The 24,136-nt window shown below is 32.1% G+C and overlaps 6 protein-coding genes across 11 annotated transcripts; 3 read left to right on the top strand and 3 right to left on the bottom strand.

The window, feature by feature from the left end:
* Window positions 1-355: 355 nt before the first annotated feature.
* Window positions 356-2,109, top strand: LOC106127555 (uncharacterized). The gene is made up of 4 exons (XM_013325659.1): window positions 356-605; window positions 758-955; window positions 1,038-1,165; window positions 1,404-2,109. Exons 1-4 carry the CDS (start codon window positions 407-409, stop codon window positions 1,548-1,550), a joined length of 672 nt encoding a protein of 223 aa, XP_013181113.1. The 5' UTR covers window positions 356-406; the 3' UTR covers window positions 1,551-2,109.
* Window positions 2,110-2,265: 156 nt separating this feature from the next.
* Window positions 2,266-3,960, bottom strand: LOC106127570 (uncharacterized protein C18orf63). The gene is made up of 8 exons (XM_013325672.1): window positions 3,898-3,960; window positions 3,692-3,830; window positions 3,389-3,566; window positions 3,160-3,256; window positions 2,989-3,085; window positions 2,763-2,897; window positions 2,532-2,645; window positions 2,266-2,438 (listed from the first exon to the last, which is right to left on the bottom strand). Exons 2-8 carry the CDS (start codon window positions 3,827-3,829, stop codon window positions 2,364-2,366), a joined length of 834 nt encoding a protein of 277 aa, XP_013181126.1. The 5' UTR covers window position 3,830; window positions 3,898-3,960; the 3' UTR covers window positions 2,266-2,363.
* Window positions 3,961-4,415: 455 nt separating this feature from the next.
* Window positions 4,416-14,119, bottom strand: cnn (phosphodiesterase 4D interacting protein centrosomin). 4 transcript variants are annotated; one of them, XM_013325930.1, is made up of 13 exons: window positions 10,788-10,803; window positions 10,432-10,614; window positions 8,621-8,673; window positions 8,333-8,472; window positions 7,637-7,756; window positions 7,465-7,545; window positions 7,069-7,127; window positions 6,951-6,987; window positions 6,626-6,733; window positions 6,290-6,444; window positions 6,129-6,200; window positions 4,884-5,968; window positions 4,416-4,750 (listed from the first exon to the last, which is right to left on the bottom strand). In XM_013325930.1, the coding sequence occupies exons 2-13, from the start codon at window positions 10,491-10,493 to the stop codon at window positions 4,557-4,559; spliced, it is 2,166 nt and encodes a 721-aa protein (XP_013181384.1). In that variant the 5' UTR covers window positions 10,494-10,614; window positions 10,788-10,803; the 3' UTR covers window positions 4,416-4,556. The 4 variants fall into 4 exon arrangements, with proteins under 4 accessions (XP_013181384.1, XP_013181385.1, XP_013181383.1 ...); XM_013325931.1 differs by lacking the exons at window positions 10,432-10,614; window positions 10,788-10,803 and adding an exon at window positions 13,937-14,119; XM_013325929.1 differs by having other exon boundaries at window positions 10,432-10,832.
* A 221-nt stretch (window positions 14,120-14,340) lies between these two features.
* mRpS18B (mitochondrial ribosomal protein S18B) lies at window positions 14,341-15,425 on the top strand. The gene is made up of 2 exons (XM_013325984.1): window positions 14,341-14,834; window positions 15,215-15,425. The coding sequence occupies exons 1-2, from the start codon at window positions 14,427-14,429 to the stop codon at window positions 15,362-15,364; spliced, it is 558 nt and encodes a 185-aa protein (XP_013181438.1). The 5' UTR covers window positions 14,341-14,426; the 3' UTR covers window positions 15,365-15,425.
* Window positions 15,426-15,458: 33 nt separating this feature from the next.
* Window positions 15,459-17,760, bottom strand: LOC106127752 (suppressor APC domain-containing protein 2). The gene is made up of 3 exons (XM_013325983.1): window positions 16,531-17,760; window positions 15,880-16,095; window positions 15,459-15,698 (listed from the first exon to the last, which is right to left on the bottom strand). Exons 1-3 carry the CDS (start codon window positions 17,482-17,484, stop codon window positions 15,585-15,587), a joined length of 1,284 nt encoding a protein of 427 aa, XP_013181437.1. The 5' UTR covers window positions 17,485-17,760; the 3' UTR covers window positions 15,459-15,584.
* Window positions 17,761-18,631: 871 nt separating this feature from the next.
* On the top strand, window positions 18,632-23,348 carry LOC106127638 (uncharacterized). 3 transcript variants are annotated; one of them, XM_013325786.1, is made up of 5 exons: window positions 18,632-19,109; window positions 19,390-19,505; window positions 19,615-20,127; window positions 22,067-22,319; window positions 22,408-22,491. In XM_013325786.1, exons 1-4 carry the CDS (start codon window positions 18,806-18,808, stop codon window positions 22,304-22,306), a joined length of 1,173 nt encoding a protein of 390 aa, XP_013181240.1. In that variant the 5' UTR covers window positions 18,632-18,805; the 3' UTR covers window positions 22,307-22,319; window positions 22,408-22,491. The 3 variants fall into 3 exon arrangements, with proteins under 3 accessions (XP_013181240.1, XP_013181239.1, XP_013181241.1); XM_013325785.1 differs by having other exon boundaries at window positions 22,067-22,501; XM_013325787.1 differs by lacking the exon at window positions 22,067-22,319 and having other exon boundaries at window positions 18,634-19,109; window positions 22,408-23,348.
* Window positions 23,349-24,136: the final 788 nt, after the last annotated feature.

The raw sequence follows: 24,136 nt of genomic DNA, 5'->3' as shown, positions 1-24,136 counted from the left end.
ACTACAGCTATGTGTTATTGGATTTCGATTTTATATGGAATGTGAAATATAATATATTAATAATATAATATAGCGATAGAATACACGAATACACATTTGATAGAAACATTTCCGACAACCAGAAGTTTTCCTGACTATAGATAACTTATCAGAACACTCGAAACTTATATTTAATTGGAGGGGCCCCTGTAATTAGATTAAGTGAAACACTATTCAAAAATCAAAAACTAAATGGAAGCTGGTTGAATTTAAAACAAAAATATGTTTATCCGTAGTCGAGTTTTTATTTAAAAACTGTAAAATACCATTCTGAAGTAATTAGGGTTACAATTAAAAAGAAGGTATCCGTAAAACACTTTTTTGAAATGTCAGTCGAATTCATCCATGTAGTGTTTTCTATTTAAAAATGGACAGCAGTCGATATAGGATCAAAAAGTGCATTTTACAAAATAACGAAGGAGAATTAGTAAAATTATTAAAAAGTGGTTTTAATCCTAATCATGAAGGAGGCTGGCCAATAAGACTAGCAGCTCGCCACGGGTTATATCCAATTGTTAAACTACTTATGCAATATGGAGCTAATCCGCACCTTATTAGCGAGGCTGGTGAGTTTCTTTCACGTTAATATTTAGTTTATCTATTCAATACAAATAGTCGTTTACCAGCAGGGGCCTCAAACCGTCATCTGTGGGTTGGATATTACAATCAGCATTAAGAAGGTAATTAAGTCATTAAATATGAAATAACATACTTTCAGGTGCCTCGACGTTGCAATTGGCTGTTTACTCCGGCGAATTTTGGAATACCGATAAGTGGTCTTTCCTTTTGTCTTGTTGCGATTCTTCGCAATTAGCTGATGGCGCTGCTGTAGCTATGGTATTCTACAATATACCGGCGTTAAAAAAGATTATGGAAACCGGACGATGTAATACTCATATACCTACGTCATTAACTGGTTAGTAAGTCCTCCTCGGAGTTGTTGAAAACCTACAGAAAATATTATTATTATCTTCATTATTTTTTGTGCTACATTTTAGGTAAAACAGTTGACGAATTAGCAAGAGGTTACAAGTTGCAAAGCCTTTTATATTCACCTAGGATTCAAAACAATATAAATGTCGTTTCGCCAATTTCTTCACCTGGAAATATACGACAAACCGAATCGGTATGCTTTCTTTTTTTAGGATAGTGCTAGTAAATCATTGAATACTTTATATACGAATTATCTGAGATACTTTTCTTGAAAATAAATCTGAACTCAAAGGAATCGTCGCAAACGTATCTTTACTAATTCGTTGGAGTGTACAAACTTCGTCATTTATGGTACCAAGGGCGATTGAAATAACTGTTTAATATTAAATTCCAAGTTATATTAACAAGATTTTTTTAAATTATTCTTTCAGGATTACAGGATGTTATCACCACAGCCACCAAGAAGAAATTTGTCACCCTCTGTAGCTAGGTTCTTTAATCAAACTGCGAATCAGACGTCTCTTACGCCTCCGAGGAATACCTTAACTCCTAACTACTTACCTTTTCCTAATTTTTAATTTGACTGAAACTTTTTGGAGTAATTTTATTCATGTTAGATGTAGAAAATCAATTTTAGCAAGACGTGACCAAAGGTTAGAAATGTAATATTTGTAAGGTATAGAAAACATATGACGATAGTTCTAAGCTATTGTTTATGACAGCCACATAGTAGTAGTAGCAGCCATTTTACATAGTTAAAAATCGTGGGTTTGAATTCATATTTACATTTTCTAATTTTGTAATATAATTTTTCAACAGACGGTTAGTTTGACAATGGTATAATAATTCGTCATTAAAACATATATTATGGGTACTAACTAAATTAAATTTCTGTTCTTATCTTTGTCTACGCTATTATTATAATTGTATACTATTATCAAGTTAACCACGACATCCGCATATTAAAGCTATTTCATAACATGGTTGAAATCTTGCAACGATTGAATTTGTTCCTACGATTTTTAAAAACGTTTATCGAAGTATGAATAAGTCAATTTTTTTAATACGATTGTGGAGATAAAGAATAAGGAAGCAAGAGCTTCTTGGTAGTTAAAACGACGAGTCTAAAAAATAATACATAGGTAATTAATGTTAATCATTTTAATTAATATATTTTATCGAATGACATGTTGGTTTTATCTAACATATGGATGAATAATAATCTAATTTAAATATAGAAATGTTTTAATATTAATCAAATTAAGATTTAATTTTCGTGAATATATGTCTGAGAGAAATTTGAATCATTAATTAACTTCTATAAAGCTGACATTTCAATTAAATTTTATGAATTTGAATTTGTTGTTTTTTTTAACATGTGCTATAATTTTTTAACGCTTTTGTTGAGTCGATCGCTGTGTCGGAGTACAAAGACTTACTGCTTGCGAGTAAGTGTCGTTTGAAACCTGAAAATTGGACAATTATGAAATCGTACTTTCGCCGAACATAAAACATTTATATATTCAAAGTTGGACAAAGCTATAGTAGAAATTACTTACGTCACTAGCACTAAAATTGCTATTTTCACTATCGAATTTTATTACTAACGGCTTGCCAAGGAAACAAGGCATCTTAGTTTTTAGACTTGTTAAAAATCTCGAAAGTACAGACTCCTAGAAAAATAGTTATTTCATTTATAATTTAAGTTATTTCTGTTAAATCAAGTATCCATTAGTATTATTATTTATACTAATAACATGGAAGATGACTTCGCATTTCAAATCTCTCACCTCAGCAGACTTGGGCAACGGTGTTATGATGGGGAAGTTTTGTGTTAAGCACAACTTTGGATAGGTTAATGGCTCTCCGCGCCAAAACCTAACCATGTAATACGAACCCTCCTCTTCCGGTATGCGGTAACCGTGCTAAAATCAAATATGACAACAATATACGTCAAAAGTTTGCAGAAACAAGAGTTGACATCATTGCTGGAAGCCATCTCAAGAAATTGCTTACGATGTTTTTCCAGTGTCTTCGTAAATCTTGATAACTCTTAAAACTTCCAGACTCAGGTAATGATTTGCAGAAATCCTGTATAATGGCTTTGCTTAAACTAAAAAAAAAGTCAAAAGTAGCATTTAATAAAAAAATCTAAACTATATTTATATGTAACGGAAACATAAAAACCTTGGCAATACCCGGACGCAGTCACCGGGCTTGTAGTCACTATCAGAACGGATTAAAATCATTTTAATCGGCTTTAATTCGAGTACCGTGGACGAGTCTGGAATGAGTGTCTTACATTATTTGAATATATTTATTTTCGCGATGATTTCCCTAATTGAGAGACTGCACAACATGGGATTTGTTAATTAGAAATTTACGTTAAAAAAGAGTCGTAGGTAAAACCTCTTACCGTTAAATGAAATTTGGTATTTGATACCATCTTGATGACCCGTAGTCGACAGGAAATTTCTGTTATTAATAAGATAATTATATCCTATCGTATTCCAAGTTGGCGCAATCCGAGCCGTCATCGTGTAGCGGAAACACATAAGAAACATTTCTGGCGTTACTTGTCTTATAGCCCCTTGCTATAAAAATAAATTATTTAAAGAAACATACCCGGCAATCAGTATGGTATTTCCAATTTATGTACTATCAATATTTGAATGTAAAGTTAAGGTGTGTACGTCGACTTTTTAATATTATGACTTACTTGAATAAGAGCAAATTTCATAAACAACGATGTTAAACGATCGTAATCATCGTTCATGGTGCTAATGATAATATGAACTTGTTTTATTTCCTTCTTGTCGGGACAGGCTAAAATCGACGAGTTCGAAAATATTAGCATCCTGAAAATAACTTTTGTTCACAATTATGGACTTTACTATACATTTATTAAACAGATTAAATATTTACCTGCACTTTAAGATTTTCCAATGAAAATGTGACGGTGCAGATCGGTCATGTTTATCGTTTAAATTAGCTGTAGCTATAACATGTCCTATATTATCGAAGCCGGGGTTTTCAATGTGAAAAGAATAATATGATTGCATGTTTGCTATCAACTATTTACTAATTACTTATAAGCATTAAGCACTTTATACAACTTGGAAACTGTTTTTTAATTTATTTTGTTTTGTTTTCCCGCCAAGTTTAACTTTTTAATAATTGGGGCAAAGAGTATATTGCTTACGAACTCTTGAGTACAGCAAGAATAACATAACGCGTTTTAACATTTTTTGCACGATTTGTTTTATTGATAATTAACAATAGAAGGTAACAAAATATTTTATTTTAATTTATTTAGTTAACGCAATAGTCAAGTTAATATATGTAAAAAAAATATTTGTCGCAGCGGCTTCAAAATTTGAACTTTTGTACCTTTCGTGAATTATAAAGTGTTGACAACACTAAGGTTTAAAAAAAAAACAAAATGAAAGATAATGTCACATTTTATTGTATTGATAACAAAATATATCGAATAAGTACTAATGTGAAACTGGAAAGGCCACGATGTCAGTATTCGAATAACATTAAAAATAATGATACAACTTAAAAATTATGAAGGTTAATGTTCAGTCATGATTTTCAAATTGGTCGCGTGCTTTGCGCAAGACGCCTTGCGTCTTGTGTATCTCGCGACAGATGGCGCGCTGCACGCTGCGCTTGCGCATGTTGGCCGCGTTCAGCTGGGTCAGCGTCTCCGCCAGCGTCGCTTTCGTCCGCGCTAGTTTCTGTTTCAGCACCACATTCTCTTCATATAACGATCCTGAAAATAAACGAAACTTTATTAATTTTTGAGTCTATAACTTAAAAAAAAAACTAATTATCATATACTTATGGCTTTAAATTTATAATTATTATTACAGTTATGAAAGAATATGAATTTTAAAAAAACTCACGTGGTGACAAAGAAATGGCATCGTTTTGTTCCAAGCTAGAGAGCCTATCACTATCGATACCCTGGTCCGGAGAAGTCGGTCGGTCCTCTTCAGAATGAGCGGCTTCTTGCATTTCAGCTATTTTATGGTCGGCATCTAACGCTACCTTACGAGTTAATTGTATTTCTAACTGTGCATTTGCATCTAACGCGGCGGTGAGTTTATCTCTAGCTTCTTCTAATTCTCTTTCAATTTGTAGTTTGTCGTGTTGTGCTCTGGCCCTCTCCAGCGCGGCTTGCGACGCCTGCACGGTCGCCTCGTCCGCCGCTCGTCTCAATGATCTCTCAGTCTCCATAAACGTTGTTTCTAAATCTTGCCTTTCTTTGCGTAATTTATCTGTTAACTGAATGTTGTAGGCAAGTTGTTGCTCGCAGTCTTTTAGCCTGAACTCCATTGTTAAGTAAGTATTTCTAAGTGCATCCAAATTGTTATTAGCTTCAACAACGTTATTACGTTCCGAAGTTAAAGCCTTCATTAGTTCATCTTTCTCGCTTATAACTTCATTGATTCTCTTCATCGCTTGTTCCAATTTGTTACCAAGGTCTTTCTTTTCTTCTTCCAGTTGTTCATTGTGATTAGTTAGTTCGCGAATTTCTTCTAGGAATGCCGATTCATTAATCATTTTATTATCTTCAGAACGAGAACCATAAGAGATGCGTGACCGGCGTGGTCTGGCTTTGTTATTGTCAGATACAACTTCTTTGCCGGCGAGGCCAGTATCACAAAGACCTACTCTAGCCATGGATACTTTTCTATCAGGTTCTGACCAACATTCGGATTCCGATATCACGTCCGCTTGAGGGAAATGTTTATTATTTAGTTTTTTGATCGAGTACCTCTTGCTGTCATCACTGCACATAACATGGTGACCAAACATCATAGTTAAATCCTCTATTCTTAATGATTGCGAGATATCAAGATTACTTTCATCCATTGTAAAATCTTCAGGTGCCATAGTCTCGTCCAATTTTAGTCCAACTGGTAATGCTAAGCTTTGTTCTAAAATACTTTCTGCTAATTTCTTTTTTTCTTCTCCGAGGACACATCTGAAAAATACCATTGTTTTTAAAGTTACCAAAATTTTCAAATATTTTGGCGGCTCAAAGACATTAGCACACATCGTAGTGACCTCCCCTCGCATCGCGCTACGCCCCAAATACACGTAAAATTGTGTTCTTCACAGCGACACACGCGCGAAATACTTACTTGTGAGATAGCAGCTTATCAAGGAAGTACGCCATGCCTTGTAAACGTCGTGTCAGTAATTGTTGCAGGTTACTGAAATGAAAAAAAAAATACCGTTATAATATTAAGAAACACGAATAAAAAATAATATGAAACAAAAACACATGATTTCTTAAAATTACCCTGAGGAATCTTCATTTTGTTGCATTTCAGCATTTTTCTGTAAATTTCTTAGTCTATTTTCTAAATCTTTGATATGTTCATCTTTGCATTTCAAAATTTCATTGTACTTTTCAATTTGCGAGTCACTTACATGAGCATATGTTAGTTCCTTATCCTGAAATATTACAATAATTTTTTTCTGTAAAATTAAGCTATCTAAATATATTATAACGTCATTATGAAACATTATTAGAAATATTATATGTTTTTACTGTTGCAGCTCACTATATGGTAGAAAAATCCCATGGTGAGTATTATTGTTGAGGGAAATTAATCAAATATTATAATATTATTACCAGTTTCAACTTCTTTATTTCTTTATCTTGTTGTTGTATTTTCTTCATACATCCCTTGATCATTTGTAGAGCCTTGTGGTTTTCTTTGCGAAGCTTTGTTAATTGATCCTTTAAAATTTGAATAAATTTTTTTTATAAATAAACAGAATATTTCCGCACTTGTATATATTGCTATATATTGTATTTATCTTTAAAAGCAATAATATAAAATTCATTAAAATTTTTAACGAAAACAAATTTTTCGCTTCTAATAGAATAGAAGACATCTTTATATATAAATAAGTTATTATGTGAGATAACAAAACAGATAATTAGCCAAACTCACCAAATCTTCATTATTTACTGTCACCGCAAGATAGTCCCTAGAAATAAACAAAGGATTTCAATTATGCAATTGCAAAGCTGGGATTTAGTAACATTAATTTTTTTATATCAAACCTTACCCAGCTGATTCCGATTCCGGATAAGTGTCGTCGACAGCGTCTGGTTGAACTTCTGCTGTCTGTAAATAACAATAACACATTTCATTTAAATGTTTTTGCGTTTAATATAATTTTAGTAATTAATGATCTTAAGTGACTATTTCCTTTTATGTTTATAAATATTGTTTACTGAAGGGGCAATGTACGAAAGTATTTCATATGTACTTCTAATACATCATAGACGAAGCAGAATCGAGGGTAAAAACCATAACATGTAAAGTTACATCTTATAACTAGAATTTGCAAAGACAAGTACACTAATAAAATTCTGTACTTTAAAATTCTCGGTAAAACATAAGTTATATATTAATTATAATTTAGATAATTTATATAAAAGCTAGAAATAAGCAGTTATACCTTTGCTTCCTCATTTATCGTATGTCTTATGGCACAGCTGTTGTTCATTGATGTTTCCACACCTTCTGTTGAGATAGACCCCTGAAAATAATTTCAATGGTATTTTAAATAAAAAGGTAAACATCTCAAGTATAAATTTATTATTCGGCTCAATATTACTTATTTTAAATACCTGATGTTCCAAGACGTCGATAGCTTCAGCAGCCGCGGCCAGAAGTTCTTGCTTATCGCTTAGTTGTCTTCTTAGTTCTTCAACTTCTACTTGTAGCCTTACATTGTGTTCTAATAAACCCTGAAACGTGACATTTATTATTATAAGTCGTAGTTTTAAACGAAACAAGTAAATGTAACAATCAGCCAAAGACACTGAGTGCCTTTTACGAAAGTCTGGGGAAGAATACGAATCAAATGACAAATTGCACTTCAAAATCGGACACCTATTAGGCTATAGGAATAACAATATAGCAGACAAGGAAATAACAGTACTCTTTCTACAACTCAATTTTCTTAGTCGCCGTTTAGGTTTGAAGAAATTACAAAAGAACACAAGGGAACGTATCAATTTCTAATGACTCAATCATCAGTCATATGACAAGTTGTGAATTATAATATACATCGCATTTCATTTATAAACAAGCATTGTTCTGTGCAAAAACAACACCGAAGAAATAGCCTTCATATGACTTATCCCTTCTAGAATTTAAAAACATATCTTTCTTATTAGATGCAATTAACAACAATTAATCACCATCATTTGAGCCAATGTAAATCTTGATATGTATTTATTATGTATGTTGTAAAAAATACAGTCATTTATTTTAGTCGAAACCGCGGATAAAAACTGGTAAAATTTCCTAATACAACTTACTTGAACGGCGGGTGGTGCTCCATGACCTAGTTTTTCTTCAAGAAAATATATCCTTAGTTTCAAATTAAAGTTTTCTTTGCGTAATGAGTTCAACTGTTCCTCGTATTGCTTCATGCTAACTCCACTGGCAACTGTCACATCTGTAAACGACAAAATCATAATTCAATATAGTCATATTTTCAATTCTATTTGTGGGGTTTGCTCTAATACCCATAACAACAATCGACGATTTAATTTTTAAATGTCATATAATTGCTAGTGGCTAAAACAGACAATAATTAAACTTACTGTGACCCTCGGGCGAAGGGAGCGTCATCTCTTTGAGTGCCCGGGGGCTGGTGCTGAAATAAGATAATATAATATATAAATAAAAAATCCTTAATCATTGAAAACTAAATGCTATTAAAGTTTATACTAGAAAAGACCCTCCGAACTATCTTACAAGATGTTTGTGAATTTATTATAGTCAATTCGCGCTACGCAGATTGGGGATTTATGATCTTCCGCCATTCAAAGCTTCAAACAATACATGCAACACGTGCTTCAAACAGATAATGAAGTATGTAAAAGTTCATCTTAGTGCTTCCTGTTCAGTGAATAGAACAATGACCCGATTTAAAAAAATCTATAGTACTTATTCTTTTTAGTCCGCCGCGTTGTCGTTACACCGACGTCTTCGGTTAGTGATATTGTAAACTATCGATAATCATAATCTGACGGTGACATAATATTCTCCTTATTTTGTAATTCAAATAAAACTAATGCAATATTTTCCCGTGCGTTCCTTAGACCGAATTATCGCAAATTAAGCGGTAAGGATTATACACGCCACTCAGGTATTTCTTCGACAATGTAATTTTTTGAAATCACCATATAAAAATATGCGAAACTAATTCTGTCACGTCAGACACAATACCTACAATAGGTAGGTAGGTCTATTTTTTCATTGACAAACATTATGTCTATGTGTGGCTTAAGTTTGTGGTTGTTGTTAGGTAAACAATAAAAAAACTTTGACAATGTTTCAATTACCTGTTATCTTAAACGTTAACCTTTAAGCAGTTTTGGTGATACATATTTAAATGTAAAGCATGCTCTTATAATATCAATCACGGTCAAAGTGGAACATGTGTTTAATTTTTGGAGAATAATAGTACCTAATAATAGTTTGTTTGGTTGTTGTAACTATTACTGTAAATGTTGATTGCGGTGAAACTTGTGTTGATACTTATTGGCTGTTTTTTTTAAACAGCTGTACACTGCAGTTGATATTATGATGTTGCTAATACCGAAACATCTGTATGAAATCATATAGTTGTTTTTATTTTATGAAGAGAATGTGAGAGATGGCGATATGACGGCAGTAGAAACTCACGGCAAACTGCCACTTGGAGCAGCGCGTTATCTAATAATACGATGTAGATACATGGCACTATTGAACTTGGGCAAGTTCATTATTCTCAATAAACGATTGCAACGATATCACTGTGCTTGTTTGTCAGAGAATGAAACGTCAGTGAACGATCTGCATAATTGTAGTTATCGAATGTAATTTGTTGGAATATCTTGTGTGTGTTTATTTTACAAATATTTACAAATATTGTGTTATTTTATTATTGTGTTATTGTTATGTATTTTACAAATATTTACAAATATTATTTTACAAATATTGTGTGTTAATTTAACAAATATTTGAGTAATTTAATGTAGCTATAGTCATTCGCCGGCTTCGTTATTTAAGCCATAATCGAAATTGTCGTTACTATTATATAAAGATATTATTATTTTATGACCGATGTTTTTTTAACCTTGGAGTCGTATAGCCTTGAATTTACTTTAAGATAAAAGCAGAAAATAATGTAAATAATATGAATATGTCCAGTTTGAATAGATTTAGTTATTACATTCTGTATATATATAAAATAGGTAACCATTGTTTGGCCCCACACAATGCCTATTCGAGGCAAACACCGACACAAAAACAAAAATTGGCTTATTACTAAGAAGTAGGTACATAGTCACGTCAGACAAATTATTTTAAGTCTAATAGTAAAACCACTTACGGTAGGTATTAGAAGACCGTTTTTTAACAAACATACCTAAATGCTGATGATATGCTATTTCCATGCTTCGAATGATTCATTCTTGGTAACGTCGCCATCTCAATATGAGACAGTTCTTATTTACTATGTGAAAAAATCAACACATAAAAAAATCACACTAACACTGCACTGTGCTATATTAAAATAACACGTCTGAGTTCGTTTTAAACTCGGCCACATCTATTTATACAAGAAAATAAATTTGTTTGTGTCACATCATTTGCGCTTTTCACATAATTACTGTTAAATTAAATATATTTTGACATCAAATTAGGTAGTTATGTGCAAAACAAACAACACAAATAGTAAACAAATAAACGAATCAGGTAAATTGACGCAGCTGATTTTACTACCGTTTTCTTAGCGTAAGAAGGGGATACTGATACTAAATACTGTGAATACTGATACTGAATATAGGACGGGGCAGTCGGGTGCGAATCGGGAGCGTTCGCCAGCGGCCGCACGTAGGCCGTGAGAACACATGTATTTACATCTCCGCGAGAGGGAAAGAGAAAAAAGTACTTTTGCCTTGCGTCCAAGAGGCAGAGGGCGGATGCTGCACGTCGCATCTCACACAGAAATAGAAGTGGCTGCGCAGCACTATTGCTCCAAATTTTAGAGACGTGCCACTTCCTAATGTTTTAGAGTAAAGTAATCAAGCTAATTATTGTTAGCCGTGTGTTTCTGAGACCAAAATCTCTGTATAAAACATATCTTCATCCCTGTCATTATCTTCGACAAAATAGAGATAACAATATATTTTAAACGGATTTTGGTCTCAGCAACCCGTGGTAAATCGATCACAGTTTCGAACATCATAAATATAGTTTTCAAACATTTATTTGGACATTACTTGAGATCAAATTGCTACGTTTTTTAATATCTTTATGTGGGGACAAGACAGCGCGGCCCCGCTAAGTCGAGGAAAAAATCAATTGTTTTCTTACGAGTAATCAACAAAATGATAATATATATTATGCTAATATATTGTTAGTAATAAACATTGATATAATTATAATAGAACGGAAAATAACAAACCTTTGAGGTTTACATGAAGGGCATTAAATCAGTGAATTGTAGATGAGTTTTGAGACCCACAAGCCGGGTAAAATTCATAGTGAAGATACAGTCTGTGCCAAAATAGGTGTTTCTAAAGACTTTAAACGTGTCATAAATTTAACGTGTTAATAAAGTAATTAACAATAGGGGCATTATCAAACCAATGGTAATTAGTATTATTGTCATAGGCAGGACGAGAGTTACAAGATTATGGAACGCCTTTCCGTTACTAACAGTAAGAACTATTAACAAAAAAAAAAGCCAAAAGCTCGTCCTGTTTGTTGACATGTGTTATCAACAAGACCAACTGCAACTGCTCACGCTGTGTCAATTTACAGCTTTGTTTACATGCACGTTTCGGATGCAATCCAACTGGTTCTTCGGCGACTTCATTTTGGTTTTAAATTTACCCAAACAACAAACGTTAATTGCGATGCTGACTATATTACCATTATTCAAATAAGATTTGTATTTTTCTACGCATCTAGTTACATGAAGATTTTGTAATAGTTATTAAGACCTTTAATATGCTTAAAAATATAAATTTATATAATTTTAATATTGAAGGTTTTAACATTTTTTTCTTTATATCTTGACTAGCTGTCGACTGCGATTCCGTTTGCGCTGAATTAAAAAACAAAATCTTAATCCAGTTCCACCACACTGTTCTACGTCTATACCAAATATCAGCGAGATCCATTGAGCCGTTCTGGAGATACCACCTAAGAAACATTCATTCATTCATCCAAACATTCGCATTTATAATACTAGTAAGATAAGTAATAATTAAGAATGCTATATTTTGCGCTGGTGGCGCCCCCGTAGACGTTTACAGCCGTTGAAACGTAGGCGTTATTTTTTAAATTACGTTTTTGTTTTTGCGTTCTTAGGATTTTATGGACATCTGCCGTTTGCTTCGTCTCAAATTTTTGAAATAAAATTGTGGTATATTTAATCATAAACGTGTGTTAAATATGTGAAAACATCTACGCTATTTACTCTTTTCTCGATAGAAAAAAAATCAAATATATAACTATTCAAAACGATTAGACCTAATGTGTTTACGTCAAAGCTTTTCGAAAAATAAGTCAGTACTGATGTATTCATTTCAATAATAAACCCAATAAAATTAATAAAGCATTTTTTTTAAATACTATACCTGCAAGTAGAGCAAGCAAAGGGCGAGTTTGTTTTATTACTAGTTGAAATACCATGAAACCCAATCTTATAAGTTAATACAGCTTGTTTCCACTAGAATTGCTTCAATATTAATGCTGCTTCAAACAATAGCATCTTAAAGTTACCAATGTAATATTTTCAATAATGTTCATGAATTTGTTTACAAATAAGAACAATGTTAATGAATTTCATGAAAAGATGTAATGTGTACAATTCAAGAAATTTATTGAATGTACATGTCCAAAATTTTTACTTGCATTGCAAATATTTACATGCATAATTATGCATATTAAGGCAACAGAATTCAATTATATGATTATTTATTAACAATTACTGGTTTCCATATTACTTGACACCTTACTGCTTATTAGCATTTCTATCCTGTGAAATTATTAGATTAGTCAATGTAGATTTCTTTAGGGAAAAGCTAGTTGTGACTTGTGATTGTCGAATTTAAATACTGGCAAGCTGTGGACTGAATTTTATCCTAAGTTGGTTTTAGACCAAATCATGTTTTACTATTTTTTTTAATTTAAACCTTTAATATTCAAATCTTGTTGGAAGACCAAACTACCAGAAAAGCAGGGAGATATTACTAATATAAAAGTAAAATTTTAGACAGAAAAAATTCTTTTTAAATCTTCAGATGGTTACATAGATCTAGATGAAATTTTGTATAGACGTAGAACACTGTCTATAAGACCACGGAGGCTACATAACAGGTTTTATTTATTGACTAAGTCATGCGCAGACGCTATTCATTTTTATAAAGACAAAGAAAATAAAATAGAAAAACTTATATTACACAAAAATACATAATCCAATAATAAACCTATCAAAAATATACAAATATTAACAATATTGTTTTTCTTTGCTTTATCATGATGTCTATATTACTAAAGTGTTTTCAAGATGTTATATTTCAATAGTAAACAGTAATGAGCACAAATTTACCAAATACTTTTCTAATAATTTACCTTTTTTACTTAATTTGTCACACAGAATATTTTTACAAATTACATTATTTATTCTAATTTTTATCTAGAATATCCGCAATCTCTGCCTAGCCCACTGGTTTAAGGGCGTAGGCAATGTTAAAGAATATAAAGATTTGTACAGCTGTTGTAAAAGTTGAAATAGAATGTGGAAAAGACACAAGTAGAAAAAACGAAGTTGACTTATCAACTTAATAAGAAATAATTTAAATTGAACAATTGCGGTCAGTCTGAGTAATAAATAAAAATTGGAACAATAAAGTACTTACATGATAGGTTCAGAAAGAGTTTCGGACATTGTTCCAAATTATACTGTGATATTAAGATGATACTTTAAACCTAACATGAGCAATCCTATTCACTTAAAATAAAATTATTACTTTTAGAACTCATAAACTTTGCTAAATAGAATGACAATTTAATTAACGGCTGACGGTTAGCGGTTGCATTCGAATATAAAAATGAAAAGTTGCTAAAAACATCTGTCAAAGCAAAGAGGCCAAAGTCGTACTTTGTACTTGATAAAAAGTTTCCCTATATTTAAACAAAAATTAAATATTTATGGAACAATAATATAGAAAAATTACCCACGAAATTTTATGATTTTATTAGAAACCTTGCCAAGCATCTCCATCAATTTATGTTAAAAAAAAAATCAAATGTCACAGTCACTGTCAAAAACGAAAGTTGATTTCAGATTTGGTTTGGTTTGTATTTGTAGGTTATTTGATAAGGAAAAAAGTTTGTATTTTCTCTACAATGTCTCTTCAATCAAATATTCGCTCTATATTTCAAAGAATTATTATTTCTGATATGAAAATAGTAAGTCGGTTTTATTGCACTCCCAACGATGAAAATGTCGAAGAAGAACAAAAAAAAGCCATTGATCCTTCTAAGGATAGAACAAAAGTAATTCCTGTGGAAACAAGCATACGTTATCTTCAAAGTAAAGCATATGAAGAAACTTATGGAGGTAAACCAGTATGGACATTATATCGACGCAATCACAAAGGTGGTTTTGCACCCCGTAAAACTAGAAAATCTTGTGTTCGAGGCGGCATTATATCTACTGGAAATCCATGTCCTATCTGCCGAGATGAATACTTGGTATTAGATCACAGAAATACAAAATTGTTGCAACAATTTATTTCGGAATACACTGGCCAGGTAAGCAAAATTGGAACATGAATTTTAGTAAGTTCTTATGCATAATTTAATGATAATGAAAATACTTGGAGCTAATCGCCTTATTATTTAGTAATGTGTATTGAATCTAATTTTGCACTGACAAAGAAAGTAGATCATAGACATAGATAGATAGACATTTAGTTATTTTGTTTTCCTTTAGATAATATTGACATCTAATTATAGATTTAATTGTTGTTATTTACAAGGTTTTCAAATCAATTTAAGTTTTTCTAACTGATCTTTGTCATTTAAAGTATTACTTTTATATAACAGCATCACTTATTCTGCATCCTGTAGGGCTGAGCACCTTGAGAAGGTTTTAAACTCGTCTTATGAATTAACACATGAAATATTTTCAGATTCTAGATGCCTTTAATACAGGAATATGTCAGAGGAAACAAAAAGAACTTCTCGTCGCTATTGAAAAAGCATGGGATCAAGGTAATTTGACCTATGATGTTCCTTTCAGAGAATATGATTATAGTTTGTACAATAAAACCACAAATTAAGTAATAATATTTAATATCTTTGAAACTTCATTAGTTATTTAGTTAAATATACAGTTAATAACATAAATTCTTTTATTAACATAACCATACCCCAAAGTTATCTGCAATGGCACTAATTGTTAAAACATTTTTTTTTACTTATTTAGTATGACACTCTTAGATATGTTATTTTTATAAAGTAGTAAATGATGATATTATGTTACATCGATTATACGTGACATTAGTTATAATTATCCATAATTTTTGTTCTGTTTCTTTGCACTAATAACTCTCTGATAAGTGCTGATTTTTCTCGTTCCAGTACTGAAATTCGTTCATTTTTGCGATTCACTTCCTGCAAGATAATTAATTAAATATTAACTGAAGCTTAATACCAAACAATTGTTAGAAATATTTTTTTATTAGATAAGAATTATTTTTAAACTATTTTACAATTTTTTTTAAAGAAGTTTAAGTATGGTAAGATTTAAGCAGCCAACCTCTAGTAGAAAATGGCACTTGAAAAAAATACAAACCTCAGATAGCATGCGGTTCTGAGATCTGAGGACCGCGGCATTATTTGGTGTAGTGGGAGGTGAGTTTTGCAAGCTTGTAGGCAGTGCAAGATTCATGTGCAAGGATAGTGGTCCGTGCCGCCATCCCGCGGCCAGCGCGCCCAGCTGCCGGTTCAACTCTAAAACTCGCGCTTTGAGAAGTTCCAATCGTTCCTGATGCGCTTCGTTCCAAGGTTCCTGTGAAAGAAGAACATTCAACATGAATACGAATTTGTAATGTACTGAAAGCTATTTAACCTGATCTTAATATTATAGCAGCAAAAGCTTTTAAATTCTTATTTATATCGTGCGGAACTTTGTGTAATGATTTTCGTGTAATCTTACGACATAAATAGCGCAGAATAGTTATTTTGAAAAGAAATCGTAATTAATTTTTTTTACAAATTTTCTCTCTTCGATCATTTTTGTCTGATAAAATTGATCTTTGCCGAAAGTAATTTTTTGTTAAAATTTTCACTAAAACTTATATGATAAATGTTCCAATTGTTGTTTTTATTTCAAATGCTTAAAAGAGCTTACGAACACCGAATTCGATTATGTATACGATATGATTCTGCAGTGTAACTTTACCAATACAATTAAATTTCGTTGTTTGCAAATGCAATATCTTACCACGTATGTCCCCATACGTCCTGCATAGCGCATTTTATCTTGAACCTCTGCCAATTGCTTCAAGTACCATTCGCGCGCTTCCTCGACTGCCGACAAACCCTGCAGTAATACATCCTTTTCTTGCTCGATTTGTTTCATTCTTTTCAAAAGATTGTAGTCGACGCCATTCTGCAAAGTATGCCTACGAGGCTCTCGTCGACGAGCGGCACGACGCATGTGAAGTTGAGTTTCGTTTGCTGACCGTCCATCGCCTAAGCCTCGATCTTCCCGGTTTTGTTCATCGACAACCCGAGACATATCGAATTCCAACTTGACTTCCAAATCATCTCTGTCTAAAGGCATATCGTCCGACTTGTAGTTAGTTCTTACGCTGTCTTTTCTGTCGAGTTGATTCTTTTCCAGCCTCGGTGGTTTTGGAGGACCGTATATCCGTTGGGTACTATCGTGCTTTGGCAACGCTGTTCCTACGTTGTGCATTAAATCTGGTAATGGGTTATCCTTATCTTCAATCAATTGTGGCATACTTTGCGTTCTATGTTGACCGTGTGTCGATGTTTCTGGATTTCTTGGCATCCAGTTTCTGTCTCGATTTTGTGTACTATTAATGTCTAATAACGGAGCAGAGGGTGGACGGTGTACTTGGGCGCTCACTTGCGAATGCAGTACTGAATTTTCTATTTCGTCCATACTACTTGCCTTTTTGGTAGCGTTTTGAACTTGGTTTCGTAATAAACATATTTTTAGCCCAGTGCAGAATGATTCGAATGTTAATAAACCGTCGTGTGATGCTACCTTTTGTAAACTTTCAATAACACCACGGGGTAAACCTTTAGTACGATCGTCGCGCCAACGATTTTCAATATCCGTAAGTTTTACACAGCCCGTATGTTTATCGTCCATTATATCAAAAAGTGTTCGCATAGCCGTAACAAATTGCTTAGGCAAGGACTCCATTTCTGTATATCTAACATGACTCAATGTTTTAATTTTATATCGATAAGCAACGGTCAACGGTCGCTACTTAATTACAACATAAACATTTACATAGTTATATGTTATATTAACCTAGATTCACATTACACTTAGTAACACTAAAAATTTGTGAGGTAAATAATTTTAACGACACAAGGGCTTATTCATTACTAAAAGTTTCTAGAATGTTGATGATAAGTTAAACGACCATTTTTTTGTCACATGTGAAAAAGTCCGACCGTTTGTTGAACTGTAAATACGTACGATGTGTTAGCGAACCGGCTTCACTGTGGGAGTGATTTTGCGGATTGTACGACAGCACGAAAACCGGTCGGACAGCATTTCGGACAGGTAGGGACAGAATCATTGCTTCACCACTGATTGTCTAGCTTTTGTAATTTTTTATTAAATTTGTTAATAATAGCACTCATCGCAGGCTGTGCTACGCAGCCCTAGCATTTTGTATTAGGTACGCATGTCGATTTGGTTGATAGTTTTATTATTACAAAGCAATCAACATTTACTGTTTAAAATATTGTTCCTAATGTGAGCTCCTAATTCAATAAGATTTTTGTTTAGAAAGAAATACATATATGTACAGCGATTAACGATATGTATTTATAAATAAAACATAATACAAATCTTAATCTGAAAAAATATAATTCAAATATGTACATTCTAAGTGCATAAAGACAGCAGAGTGGTTGCAATCGAATATCAAAATCCATAATTGGCACACTACTGGATTATTTCCATAGATAGTGATAATAATTAATAATTAAATTAACCGCTTACAGCTGTTAAACTTTTCGCGAAGTTTTTTGAAATTTTACGTGGTGTTGCTAGTGTAATGCTGGAATGCAGTAGCAGTTAGATTTTAGATTTTATATACTCTTTGTTTTAGATTCTTATAAGAATAGTTGTTAATATTCAATATTATATGGCTATAAAAAAGACAAAGGACAATATAACTGTATTGTATAATTTATTTTTCTCTCAAAAAATATATCAGGACCAGGGAATAACACTGCTTTCACAAATTAGGTAGCATGGACTGTGCGATAGCAACTTTTTAGTTGTCTAATATAGATTGAAAAAAAATTTTTTTTTTCGAGAACCAAATAGTACTATCCAGATCTAGTAATGGTAACACTGTAAAAAATGTGATAATGTGACGTAAAATGTCAAACAAACGTAAATCAACGAAACTCGACTACTTGTTAGATTTTTAGAAATCGAAATAATTCAAAATATATTTGTGGTGGTAAAGATTTCGATACACTAGTTTTATGTTACCTTCATAATGTCTACAAGTCAAGATAAATCTCATGATGTTATTGAATCTAATGGTAATTTGAATAAAGAGGATACTAGAAAGACTTGGGTGAAATTTGATGATGAATCTCCGCAAACTAATGGTCATCAATCTGAAGGAAAAGTATCTAATACGCCAAGTACTTCTCTAACTGTTCAACAAGAAGTTCCTGCAGTTTTAGATACGGAAACTGTGCATGTTAATTTAGAAAGAGGAGACAGAAATCTTGAAAACACATCACATGGAAATCTCACAAAAAATGTAGAATTTGTGAATATACGTTCCGGTTTTTGTAAGTAGTTATACCTTATTAATTGACCTAAAATATTAGTAGAAAATATACTTTTACTTTGTTTTACTTGAATATTTTTAACCACTTATGTCTTTCAAAATGTCATATGTAAAAATAAGTTAGAAATTTAAAGTTAATTAATTATGTATGAATAGTTTTCATTTACTTATATTAACAACAAATAATAGCCTTGACTTTTTTTTAAATCCTATAAGAATTTTCTTAAAACCTTATAATTTTAAATTTTTCTTCATGACATCAAAGTCTGTTCAATTTACAGCCAATGGTGATCTGCTAGTAACAGTGTTGCCTGTGAATGCAAGCTGGCCTTGGATAACGGCAGCTCGGTTTAGACCTGAATTAGTACCTGAGGAACTAATGGCTCAAGGTTTAACGGTACGTCCAAAATTAATACTTTTTTGACATTGTTTCCTTCTTAATAAAGGGGGAGCAATAGTAAGATTTTACTAAAGAAGCTATTTTTTTTTAAATATGTTTGTTTCAGCTTACGGTTGAAGAATATGTTCATGCAATGGAACTTCTTGTAAATGATGCCCGTTTTACACTATACAACATTTGTTATAAACGTGTCCTTGTTTGTTGGATAACTTTGGCATTTGTGGTGCTTCTATCCCTTCTCTTCTCTGGTTTAACTGGCCTGACACTATTTTCTCTAGGAGTACTATGGTTGATACTCAACGCTATGGCCATTTTCCTCTGCATGTGGATAAAGCTAAGACTGTCAAAGGGCTTGGAGCAGTGCTTGGGTAGTGTTAACAAGTTACTTACTAAGCATAATTTATTACTGGCCTTAGATGACAGAGGAAAAATTTCATGCCACAAAGTGAACTTGTGCTTTATATATTTTGATTCTGGTCCATGTATTGCTCATATTCAACAATTTATTGAGAGTGAAGAAGGAAAAACTATTATGCAAGGATGGGAACAAAGACTCGATGTAACTGTTAATGACATTGTGATACAAGGAAGTCAGTCTACAAGACTATCCAGGAAACAGGTATGATTTTATAGTATTTTCTTTATTTGCTTTAAAATAGAAAAGGAATTCTACTATAGTATCTATAGCAGATAGCTCCCTTAGTGAATGAAGGAGACACCAAATTTGTATTTATTAATTTTTTTGATAAGTATTGTCCCTGGTTTATAAGACTTTTTCCAATGTTTTTTTTCAAGGTCAATAGTTTTAAAATATTGGTTAACATACTGTATTGTGAAGGTTTGTGCTAATCATCTTTTGAACATATGCACTGAAATATTTATATGATAAGATAAATATAAAATAAAAATTGGATTTGAAATATATTACTATCGGTCAATACAATTTTACCATAGAAAGTGTTTTACAATTTAAAACACATTTTAATTCAATATGCAATGCCATATCCTTAACATTCTTCATATATGGTTATTTTAACAATAACTAGTCATAGTTCTAATTTGCTAACCAATTAATACTGTCAATTGGTGATTAAGGTGTTACATAAAATGGTATAAGGGCACTTTTTAACATATTTTATGTTATATATCAATCAATTGTTGCTTATGGTGATATTTGAGATATTTATATGGTTATAAACTTGATTTGTATATTAAACAATTATTTAATTGTATTCCTTAACCGTCGTAATTTGCTTGGCTATGTGTGCAGTACTTATATATTAATCATACTAATATTAACTAAATAAAATCAATAATACTACATTTTCCGAGTTGTAAATTGACATAATAAAGACTAATCACCCGTGTTATTTCTACACGAAGGGTTTCCTTACGCATAGATACTACAGTAAGTTTAACTCGAGTTTAAAGTGAGTGAAGCCATTTTATATAAGATAAACCATAACCAATTTAGGAATTTTTATTTATAGATATCTGACACAAAAGAGGTAGCTCAGTTTGTGGGATAATAGAAATAAAAGACATATACACATACAAGTATAAGATAAATGTTGAAGTATCTTTTTTAATGTTTATCTCAAAATCCTTAATTGAATAACGTACACATGTATTTACTAGCGTGTCTTGTTATGTTTTCACTTAACTCTCTGATTCATTATCGATTCTGTTATGCAGTAGCTAGTCTACGCGTTCATTTTGTTATCGTCGTCGAGACATTGCGGCGGACTAATAAAACCTTGATGAGTACGGCCTTGGCGACTTCGTTGTGTTGCATACTAAGTATGTTAAGCATCTGCCATTCGTTTCGTGTTACTGAACGCAGATACTTGATATTATATATGATATGTTTTTTTTCCAACTAGTTTCGCATGTCGATAATAGTATGTAGTAGAAAATACTTTTCTTCCCATTTTTTCCATTTATATAACTAACTCAAAGTTATACGATGTTATACTAGTTGTTATGTGACGGCTTTACATATTATGCATGTAAATATTATTATTGTAATTTACATAACCATAGAATTGTATAATTTTTATATTTCCATGTGAAAGATACATCTGATTTCGCACACCGATAATGTTTAAAATACTTGACGTTCTTTATAAGTCGCGTGTCAACGTCGATAAGCCTGAGGAACAACTTATTTCATTACCTAACTATATTTTTATAGTATAAAGTGGCAAATCCACCTGCAATGTTTTCTACGAATTATGAGTCATGACGTAACAATTAGTATATCATATAAATGGTATAAGTCACATACTGTTTGTGTTACGAGGCTTGCTGACGCAAAATTTACCTGACATTTTACATACTTCGTTGCTTCTATTAACATTTTCCTAATATGGGCGTCCTAAAAGAAGTAATAAAGTAGTATATATCTTATAGCTCAATATATAATGCTAATAATATTATTCTAATATATACCGTCCTGCATGCAATTTAACAGGTTTCGTTATATGTTTTGGTAATAAGCACCTAATATATATGTATATGTAATGTAGAGGTGGGTAAGCTGGGTGTATAATGTGCAGGATATGGCAGAGCACGTGTACCTCCGGTACCTACAACGCTGGGGCAAGGACTTTTTGCGGCGCCGTCTCTACTGGACGCTGGACGAAGAGGGCGGCAATCCCGCGGCGCCGCGCCACTTGCCCCTCGCACTGTGCCCCTGTCAGTACGTCGAGGAAATATTGCGGAACAAAGAGCCCAAAGATACGCGCGCCTGTTGCCCGCCTTGTAATGACTGGCTCAGGCGCCGCGGTATCGATTGACTAAATTACATTGGCAAGTCATCTTTACATATAACACAAAAACATACCTTTCTCGAACATTTGTGGATTTAATAGTGTATTTTGCGTTTTGTCTCGCACAGGAAAGGGCTGCGCTTCTTTTTTTACGATATGCGGGACGATGGGGAGCGTACGCCGTCAAAAACCGGCTAAATCTGAGCACATTGGTGGCCGGCCGCCACGGAGAGAAATACGTTTGTCCATGCCAATTTATTGAAGAACATCTTAAAACTAAACCACCTGCGGGTATTGCTAAATTTTTCATGTTACCCAACCAAAATAATCAGTTCTATTAAAACATGAAAATACTCCGTCCAAAAACGAATCTTGAATGTCTATCACAATTGTTAAAATATCATCATAGGGTAGTTGTTAGAGATTGATTCCATACCTTTACACGACATTTAAACATTTGTTATGTTGTATGATGTTTATTATGTTTTGAAATTATTTTCAATTAAAATAAGAATATGAGTAGAAAAGTTTTAATACCATATCGAGGATAATATTAAAAGGTGAGTTTATGGTTATTGCACAAAGTACTTAATCATAACATGTTGTAGATTATACTAACATGTATGCATTCGAATTTAAATACATATAAAAATAATTTTAATGATCTTATTTGTAACTCGTATATTGTATACAATTGTTATTTAAAAAGTAAATTTCGTGGACCATTTATGAAAAGATACTACGCATGTGTTCTTTCCTTAATATCTCAGAAAGGTTAGTTTCGTGAAATACAAAAATTATTTGATAAATATTTTAATTATACAAAATTGTGAAATTGCATACAAGAACTGTCTGCACAAAATCTAAGCTGCCATACATAAAACTTCTGTTGTATCTACATGTATTTTACTAAACGTGTAATCTTCATATACATAGATTTAAGATTATTTATTAACTTGTTACCTATATATCACAAGGTCATTAACATCGCCCAAATTTTTACATAAAAGACAATTTAAACAATTGTGCAAAAGTTAATTAAATATCATATAATAAGGAACTAATTATTTTCATACATATTTTTTTAATGTAGGTAAGTAAATAATGTTTGATTGTACAACGGGTAAAAATAACATCACACGCACAAATGTTTAAAGAAGGTTCGAATAAAAATAATTATTTATTGCAAAGTATTTATTTCAATTATGGAATATGAAATCACAATAATTCTAGTCTTCGTGAAATTGATAAATGATAAGTAAAGCAGGCTAAATAAATATCAAATTCATTTTCAAATAATTGGAAGTCAATGTTTAACAAAATGTGGTTATTCGTGTTTACAATTCTCATATTCATAAAGTAAGCCAAAGCTACTAAACTATTTTATTATATTTTTATATAGGCAGAGATCTGATTTATATGATTGCATTATAATTAATATATAGAGATCATTCCATGTTTTTAAGATCTCATGTATTGACATCAGGTAACGTAATTATGGGTTAAACATTGTTTAAAATATGGAAATTTATTTAAACGTATATCGCTTTCGCGTTTCACGTGTTTACAATCATGGTTGCAATATTTTAATTTACTGTTTTCTTTTGTTGGCTGTAAATCCTGGAAAATAATAAATATCTGATGTTTGATGTTAAAACATGTTTAATGGATAAAATGAAAATGTTTATGTGTGCCATTAAATGTGGGGACTACGGTTGAATTCAGCCGCTTGCTATGTGGGCAATCGATTTTATTAAGTTCAATATTGCAACGTATTTTTTTTTATTTTATTAAGTAATAATATTCTGTCCATTATTAATACTATTTTCGATATTATAATTATCCTAATCCTTAAAA

This window comes from Papilio xuthus, unplaced genomic scaffold (assembly GCF_000836235.2).
Source record: "Papilio xuthus unplaced genomic scaffold, Pxut_1.1 DF824655.1, whole genome shotgun sequence".
Taxonomy (NCBI): Eukaryota; Metazoa; Arthropoda; class Insecta; order Lepidoptera; family Papilionidae; genus Papilio; species Papilio xuthus.
This window is presented reverse-complemented; position numbering and strand designations above follow the sequence as displayed.

Bases quoted from the DNA above. Each gene is read 5' to 3' on its own strand.
- LOC106127570 (XM_013325672.1), bottom strand. From the start codon at position 3,829: ATGCTAATATTTTCGAACTCGTCGATTTTAGCCTGTCCCGACAAGAAG. The intron at 2,898-2,988 runs GTAAGCAATTTC...ATTTGATTTTAG, and splicing joins GAAGACACTGGAAAAACATC to CACGGTTACCGCATACCGGA. The intron at 2,646-2,762 runs GTGAGAGATTTG...CTATTTTTCTAG, and splicing joins CGTTGCCCAAGTCTGCTGAG to GAGTCTGTACTTTCGAGATT.
- LOC106127752 (XM_013325983.1), bottom strand. From the start codon at position 17,484: ATGGAGTCCTTGCCTAAGCAATTTGTTACGGCTATGCGAACACTTTTT. The intron at 16,096-16,530 runs GTAAGATATTGC...CTTCTTTCACAG, and splicing joins GACGTATGGGGACATACGTG to GAACCTTGGAACGAAGCGCA. The intron at 15,699-15,879 runs GTTTGTATTTTT...ATTATCTTGCAG, and splicing joins AGAACCGCATGCTATCTGAG to GAAGTGAATCGCAAAAATGA.
- LOC106127638 (XM_013325785.1), top strand. From the start codon at position 18,806: ATGTCTACAAGTCAAGATAAATCTCATGATGTTATTGAATCTAATGGT. The intron at 19,110-19,389 runs GTAAGTAGTTAT...TTCAATTTACAG, and splicing joins GAATATACGTTCCGGTTTTT to CCAATGGTGATCTGCTAGTA. The intron at 19,506-19,614 runs GTACGTCCAAAA...TGTTTGTTTCAG, and splicing joins TAATGGCTCAAGGTTTAACG to CTTACGGTTGAAGAATATGT.
- cnn (XM_013325929.1), bottom strand. From the start codon at position 10,493: ATGGCGACGTTACCAAGAATGAATCATTCGAAGCATGGAAATAGCATA. The intron at 5,969-6,128 runs GTAAGTATTTCG...GGTATTTTTCAG, and splicing joins GATAAGCTGCTATCTCACAA to ATGTGTCCTCGGAGAAGAAA. The intron at 4,751-4,883 runs GTGAGTTTTTTT...GTTTATTTTCAG, and splicing joins TGCCATTTCTTTGTCACCAC to GATCGTTATATGAAGAGAAT.
- mRpS18B (XM_013325984.1), top strand. From the start codon at position 14,427: ATGTCTCTTCAATCAAATATTCGCTCTATATTTCAAAGAATTATTATT. The intron at 14,835-15,214 runs GTAAGCAAAATT...AAATATTTTCAG, and splicing joins TTTCGGAATACACTGGCCAG to ATTCTAGATGCCTTTAATAC.
- LOC106127555 (XM_013325659.1), top strand. From the start codon at position 407: ATGGACAGCAGTCGATATAGGATCAAAAAGTGCATTTTACAAAATAAC. The intron at 606-757 runs GTGAGTTTCTTT...ACATACTTTCAG, and splicing joins GCACCTTATTAGCGAGGCTG to GTGCCTCGACGTTGCAATTG. The intron at 1,166-1,403 runs GTATGCTTTCTT...TTATTCTTTCAG, and splicing joins ATATACGACAAACCGAATCG to GATTACAGGATGTTATCACC.